The following is a 6,863-nucleotide window of genomic DNA, read 5'->3' as shown; positions in this document are numbered from 1 at the left end:
TGTTACTTCAGGAACCCTGCAGCCAGGCAAAATCAATCTAGAATGTTCCAACAGTAGGACCCTAAATGCTGAAAGACACACGATCTGGTTCTTATCCTTGGTGGTGTTCTTCTCAACAAGATCAGCTGCTGCCATCATTTCCCTATTGTCTTGCATTGTCATCTCTTTGTCCACAGGCCGGCTTTAAGGCTGCTCAGTTCTGAGAGAAAGGAAAGAAGGCATCGAGGAGACTGTCTCAAGATCTCTGGAGGTTGGTGAGCCTCGTGGGCAGCGCAGGAGCCAGGTACTGAGGAAGCAAATGCAGAGTGCTGTAACCCAAGAGGGTGGTGAATGCTGTCTTTACTGTCCCCTCTATTTGCCCACAGCTGCTGCCATCATTTCCCAATCGTCTTACATTGTCATCTCTTTGTCCACAGGCCGGCTTTAAGGCTGCTCAGTTCTGAGAGAAAGGAAAGAAGGCATCGAGGAGACTGTCTCAAGATCTCTGGAGGTTGGTGAGCCTCGTGGGCAGCGCAGGAGCCAGGTACTGAGGAAGCAAATGCAGAGTGCTGTAACCCAAGAGGGTGGTGAATGCTGTCTTTACTGTCCCCTCTATTTGCCCACAGCTGCTGCCATCATTTCCCAATCGTCTTACATTGTCATCTCTTTGTCCACAGGCCTGCTTTAAGGCTGGTCAGTTCTGATAGAAAGGAAAGAAGGCATCGAGGAGACTGTCTTAAGATCTCTGGAGGTTGGTGAGCCTCGTGGGCAGCGCAGGAGCCAGGTACTGAGGAAGCAAATGCAGAGTGCTGTAACCCAAGAGGGTGCATGATGTCTTTACTGTCCCCTCTATTTGCCCACAGCTGCTGCCATCATTTCCCAATCGTCTTACATTGTCATCTCTTTGTCCACAGGCCTGCTTTAAGGCAGGCCAGTTCTGAGAGAAAGAAAGAAGGCATCGAGGAGACTGTCCCAAAATCTCTGGAGGTTGTCGACAATTGGGCAGTACAGGAGCCAGGTACTGAGGAGGCAAATGCAGAGTGCTGTAACTCAAGTGGGTGCCTGATGTCTTTACTGTCCCCTAAATATGCTCACTGCCACAACATCCTTTCTTCCCTTTCAGAGAGGTAGATATGAGTTAGTCTGTGATCCACAGGAAAAGAGCTGGGACTGGGGACAGCAACTTTAGACAGAAAGTGGGCATGGTTTTGTTGTTGTTTGTTTGGGCCCAGGGATGTGTGCCTATGTGGCAGGCACTAAAGTCCCTTTCCTTTTGCAGGACTTCCCCCCCACTGTCAGCTGTTGGTCTTAACATCGCTTGAACGCATCAAAAGGAGGGAATTGCACCACCTCGGCGAAGGTTGGTATGGGAGGGCTTCACTTTTAGGTGGGAGTAGTAGGGATCACCAAGAGTGACTGCTGTGAGATTCGGGGGCTCCTCTCTATCTTCATTTCTAGGGTGTATACTATTTCCTCAACCCTGCACCTGTTTTCCCTTGGGCAAAAGAACATAGAGGTTTTCTCTTAGCTGAGCTGTTCCACTCAGCGTTATGCACCAGTGTCTCTGTGTAGTTGCTACAGGAGGCAACAGAATTGTATGAGACTGATTTCCTCCTTTTTTTTCTCTTTCTAGATCACCTGCAGTAGCTGCTTGGTGGTGCTGGGGTTGCTGCTGACCAGTGCACTCAACAGATCTGCACCCACCTAGGACCTGTCCATCGTCCCCTGGCTTGGCCTCACCTCTTCTGCACTGTATCTGTGTTATTGACTGAGACTGCTTGGGTAGGAGCCTCGTTGAGTGCTGGATTGTCACTCTCGTCTAATTCTTTTAGATCTCATAGTCTAACTTACCAAAGAGTGTTGTGAAGATCAGCCCTGTAACAGATCTGCAGTGAAGGTTTACTGTTGTTAATTGGTATATATCGGGGTTTTATCTAACATATACTATGACTAAGGCAGAGATGGAGCCTGGTGCCCAGGCAAAGGCCGAGAGTAAGCCTGGGGATGAGAATGCCAATACCAATACCAATGGTGCTGAGGGAGAGAGTGAAGCCCCAATGGTGGTCAGACCCAAGGTTAGGACACAGATAATGCCTGGAGCAAGACCCAAAGTGAGGCCTAAGACTACTCCTGCACCCAGACCTAGGAGTGAAGCCAGTGCACCAGCTGGGGCATATGCTAAATGCAAACCCAAGTCCATCCCTATTGCACGATCAAAGAATGATGCCCAAGTCTGGGCTCCAAATCGGTTTCGGGCAGAGCCCATGTCAAAAATGGGCAAACAATGTCAGATCAATCCTGCAGACTCTCCACTGGTCAATACTGATTCTGGGATGGTTGCTCAAGCGAAGTGCCTGTCTGTAGATAGAGAACATGGTCATATGGACACTGAGAGTTTTCCTAGGAAGGCTAATTCTCAAGCAGGATACCAGCCTTCCTTTGGCTCAGAGGAGGGAACCAGTATGGGGTCCTGGTACCGTCCCAGGCCTACCCCCAAAGGAGAGGCTTATGAGAATTCTGATTTCAGATGGGCAGACAAACCCTCAGGAAGTTCCTCCTTCTGGAATAGGGATGAAACTAGTGCAAGATTTCGTCCTAGGAAAAACATGAAGCCCAGTAATACCAGGTTCAGACATATGCCCAAACAAGAGGCAAATAGCATGCCTAGGCACAAAACCAAACAAGAGCTATATAATATTTCTAGTTCTGATTCTGAAGAGGAGTCTGCTAAGACTCCCTGGTTCTGGGCCAAAGAAAAGCCCAAAGTCTGGTCTAGGCCCAGAGAAGAGCCCAATAATAGGTCCTGGATTAGGCCTAAGAAAGAAGTCCGTGTTGAATCCTCTTCCGGGTCTGAATGTGAAAATCAGACAAAATCTTCATTCTGGTCTGGAGAAGATGCCAAATCTAGACCCAAACCCAGAGCCAGGAAAGGGATGAATACGAGGGCCAGGCACCAGGCCAAGCGAGAGGCTGGCAGTGACGGCCTATCTGCATCTGTAGATACAAACAAAAAAGAGTCCTGCTCCTTCCCTGAAGATAAGGCTAGTGCTTTGTCAAAGTCTAAGCCAAAGAAAGAGCCCAAAACCAGAGCAGTGCCAAAGGAAGAAGTCAAAACCAAGGCCAGAGCAACTACCAAACGAGAAGCCAGGGCAGAGGAGGAAGTCTTCATTGGGGCTTGGTTCTGGGATACCCAGGAGCCCAGGATGGTAGATAGGGTAAGCCCCAAGGCCAGCTTACTTGTAGAGGAGGAGCCCTTTGTTGGAGATTGGTTCTGGAGTGAAGAAGAAACCAGTGTGGACTCTGAGACCTGTTGTAAACCCAGACGAAGGGCTAAGGAGGAACAAGTTAGGGCTTTCTCTTTAGGCTCTGGAAAGAAGACCAGTATGGAAAATGGGCCCAAGCCTACCTCTAAGTCTGTGCCTGTAGCTAATGAGGAGGAAAAGAACATTGTTGGGTCCTGGTTCTGTGCTGATGATGAAGATATCAACTTAGAGGCTGAGGACGAGTCCATTTTTGGATCTTGGTTCTGGGGTGTTGGCGAGAACTCCCTGAGATCTGTTGGAGTCAGTTATGAGAAGATGCTAAAGTCTGGGGAAAAAGAAGTTACTGATTCGTGGTTCTGGGCTAGGGAAGTCAATCCAGAAGCTGAGGTTGAAGAACAGGCCAGGCCAGCATCTGCAAAAGGGACAATCTTTGTGCCTTGGTTTTGGTCTGAAAAAAATTTAGGGACTGAACCTTGCTCTGACATCATGGCAGGAGCTGAGGAGGAGCCCATAATTGGGCCCTGGTTCTGGGCTAAAGTAGACAATAGTGCAGACATTGACGATAGCAGTAAGTCTAGCCTGGAGGATGAGGAAGAGCCCATTATATCTCCTTGGCTTGGGGCCAGAGAACAAGCCAATATGAAGTATGCAGCTGGGGCCAGATACAAGCCTGTGGCAGAAGCTGGGGAAAATAATAAAAGGTCTGACTTCTGGGCAAAAGAACCCAGTTTGTGTCATGCCAATAGACAAATCTTGAAGTCTACTCTGAGAGAGCAAGAGAACACTGTTGATTCATGGCTCTGGTCCAATAATTATCCAAGGAAACAGGCCATTGCAGGGTCCTGGTTATGGGCTGCAGAAGAGGGAAATATAGATGATGAGACCGGAGAAGAGATCAAGCTACCAACTTTAGAGGACAACATACTCAATTCTTGGTTCTGGAAGGAAAACGAAGAAACTGTTGTAGAAGCTGCCAACAGAGAGGAATCCAAGCCAGAAGCTGAAGAGGAAGACATCATTGGCTCCTGGTTTTGGGCTGGGGATGAGAACAGATTTCAGCCAGCAACTGAGATTAATGAAGAGAACAAGATAACATCCGAAGAGGAAGATACAGTTGGATCCTGGCTCTGGGGCAAGGAAGAGGCCAGTCTTGAGGCAATGAGAAGGGGCACTTTTGAGTCCACTCCTGGTATTAAGGAGGGAAAAATTAGTGGGTCCTGGTTCTGGACCGAAGAAGCCAAAGTAGGGGCTGGGTCGCAGACAATCGAAACTGGGTCAGAAACTGAAGAGGAGGCAATTTTTCAGTCTTTGATCTGGGCTGCCAAAAAGGACAATGTACGAGCGGGAGTAAACCGTGTGTCCAAGCCAGAAAATGAGAAAGGGCCAAATGTTGAGGTTAGGTCAAGTGCAAAAGATGAGGTGATTAACAAGGCTGGCAGTGGAGATAACTGTGAATCTAATGCAGAAGCTGAAAACATAGTGGGATCCTGGTTCTGGGAAGGAGATGAAGCTAGTTTTGAATCAAATCCTACTCCTGTATTCAAGGCCGTTTGCAAGCCTAAGTCTTCAGCTGAGCAGGAACCTGATCCTTCCCGCAGACCCCAGAGCTGGGATGAGGTCACTGTTCAGTTTAAGCCTGGTCCATGGGGAAAGGCTGGTTTCCCATCCATAAGCCCCTTCAGGTTTCCAAAAGAAGCAGCATGTCTGTTTGCTGAAATGTTTGGGGGGAAACCTAAGCAAGAAGGAGAGGAGGAATCTTCATGTCAGTCTGAAAATGGGTTTCCATTTCAGTATGATCCCTCTTACCGATCAGTCCGGGAAATTCGAGAGCATCTTAAGGTCAGGGAAAGTGCAGACCCTGAGAGCTGGTCCTGTAGCTGCATACAGTGTGAGCTTAATATTGGCTCTGAGGAGTTTGAGGAACTTCTTTTACTGATGGACAGAAACCGAGACCCTTTCATTCATGAAATATCTAAAATTGCAATGGGCATGAGAAGCGCTTCTCAGTTTACCCGAGATTTCATTAGAAACTCGGGTGTCGTCTCACTTATCGAAGCCTTACTTAACTATCCGTCCACCCGAGTTAGGACAAGGTTTTTGGAAGATATGGTTAGCATGGCTCCACCTTATCCAGATCTAAATGTGATTCAGACATACGTGTGTCAGGTTTGTGAGGATACCTTTGATTATGACTTGGATTCCCCCGAGCAGTTGTCTGGATTGTCAATGATTACCCACCTCAGTGCTACTTCTGACTACCACAAAGTGGTTGGCAAGTATTTGGCTGGGTTCTTCTACTTACTGAATTCAGGCAATACCAAAACAAGGTTTCATGTTCTGAAATTGCTACTGAATTTGTCTGAAAATCTCATCATGACAAAACGACTGCTTGCTACTGAGTCCATGTCTGAATTTATGACCCTCTTTAGTAAGGAGGACTCAAATGACAACATTCAAATTGTTCTTGCGATATTTGACAAGATTAGCAAAAATATACAGAAAGAAGCCCTGTTTGCTGATGATGATGATGAGGAGGAGGAGGTGGTGGTGAATCTTGACCCACTTATTTCTGCATTCCATGAGATTGAAAACTTTGCTAAAACACTAAAACGCAAACCTGACAATTAAAAATCACCCGAAGCAGAACAAAACCATTTAATATGCTTAACCATTTGCCTATGATTGTCCTTGTGTTCCCAAGTCATAACGACCCTCAAGTAATGCTTTGGTTTCACAGCTGATTCCGTGTTTCAGTGTACCTCTTCAATGCTGGTGATAATTTTACCCAACTCTGTGGAAGCTGTATCATTTTCCTAATGCCAAATGAATATACAACTGAGAACACATTTGTTGATGATACTTGTTTTGTTGATTGTACTGTTCAATATGTGAGTTTAAAGTGAACTGAGCCATTGTAAATAAGATACCCTTCTAATTGTGCCCATGTGTATCTATTTGAGTGAGTCTTGTGCTTCAATAAAGTTATATGTTAAAGCAAGCAGAAATTTCCCCTTCACTATAAAATAACAGATGCAAAGATGGCACATGAACATGCACACAAATATTGTATGAGTAACATGCTTGTTACAAAAGCTTTTTCTCAGCATTAAATCTGAAAAGTTGGAATGGACTGCAACTCGGAGCATACCTCCGAGAGGAGTCACTTTAAGGTATACCCTAATTCAACTTACGGTGAGAGGGAAAGTGTGGGGTATGAAAAAGTGCATCTATATTTATATATCCAGATTCTTGGACTAGGTGGGAGGAGTACAAATTGAAAATAATATATTGAAAATGAGGTAAGTTTTGAAGCGCAAATGGAACTTTGCTGTTCAAAATACTGTGTTCAAAATACAACCAGTGCAATGCAGAGTGTAAAAGAATAACACCAGTAAGCACAACATTTTAATTCAGTCAAGTGCATAATTAAATCATAATGGTTTTGTTATCACTTGATAAGACACTGTCCTGTGGTATTAGAGCTGGGGAGATGGCTCAGTATAAAGTGCTTGCTAGGCAAGCCTAATGTCCTCAGTTCGGACCCCAATCACCCACATAAAAATACAGCGATGCTTGTGAATATCTCTAACCCTTGTTCTCAGGAGCAGAGACGGGAAGGTC

At 46.1% G+C, this 6,863-nt stretch overlaps 1 protein-coding gene across 7 annotated transcripts; it reads left to right on the top strand.

Annotated features, from left to right (window-relative positions):
• The first annotated feature begins 222 nt into the window (after positions 1-222).
• Positions 223-6,240, top strand: Gprasp1 (G protein-coupled receptor associated sorting protein 1). 7 transcript variants are annotated; one of them, XM_027432959.2, is made up of 4 exons: positions 223-283; positions 894-997; positions 1,259-1,339; positions 1,613-6,240. In XM_027432959.2, exon 4 carries the CDS (start codon positions 1,926-1,928, stop codon positions 5,868-5,870), a length of 3,945 nt encoding a protein of 1,314 aa, XP_027288760.1. In that variant the 5' UTR covers positions 223-283; positions 894-997; positions 1,259-1,339; positions 1,613-1,925; the 3' UTR covers positions 5,871-6,240. The 7 variants fall into 7 exon arrangements, with proteins under 7 accessions (XP_027288760.1, XP_035306090.1, XP_035306089.1 ...); XM_035450199.1 differs by having other exon boundaries at positions 251-283; positions 843-997; XM_035450198.1 differs by lacking the exon at positions 223-283 and adding an exon at positions 498-523 and having other exon boundaries at positions 843-997.
• Positions 6,241-6,863: the final 623 nt, after the last annotated feature.

The sequence above is a fragment of the Cricetulus griseus genome, chromosome X, assembly GCF_003668045.3.
Source record: "Cricetulus griseus strain 17A/GY chromosome X, alternate assembly CriGri-PICRH-1.0, whole genome shotgun sequence".
Classification (NCBI taxonomy): domain Eukaryota; kingdom Metazoa; phylum Chordata; class Mammalia; order Rodentia; family Cricetidae; genus Cricetulus; species Cricetulus griseus.
Note: the sequence above shows the minus strand (reverse complement) of the source record. Positions and strands in the feature narration are given on the sequence as shown.

Excerpts from the sequence above, each read along its gene's own strand:
- Gprasp1 (XM_027432959.2), top strand. The coding sequence starts at position 1,926 with ATGACTAAGGCAGAGATGGAGCCTGGTGCCCAGGCAAAGGCCGAGAGT.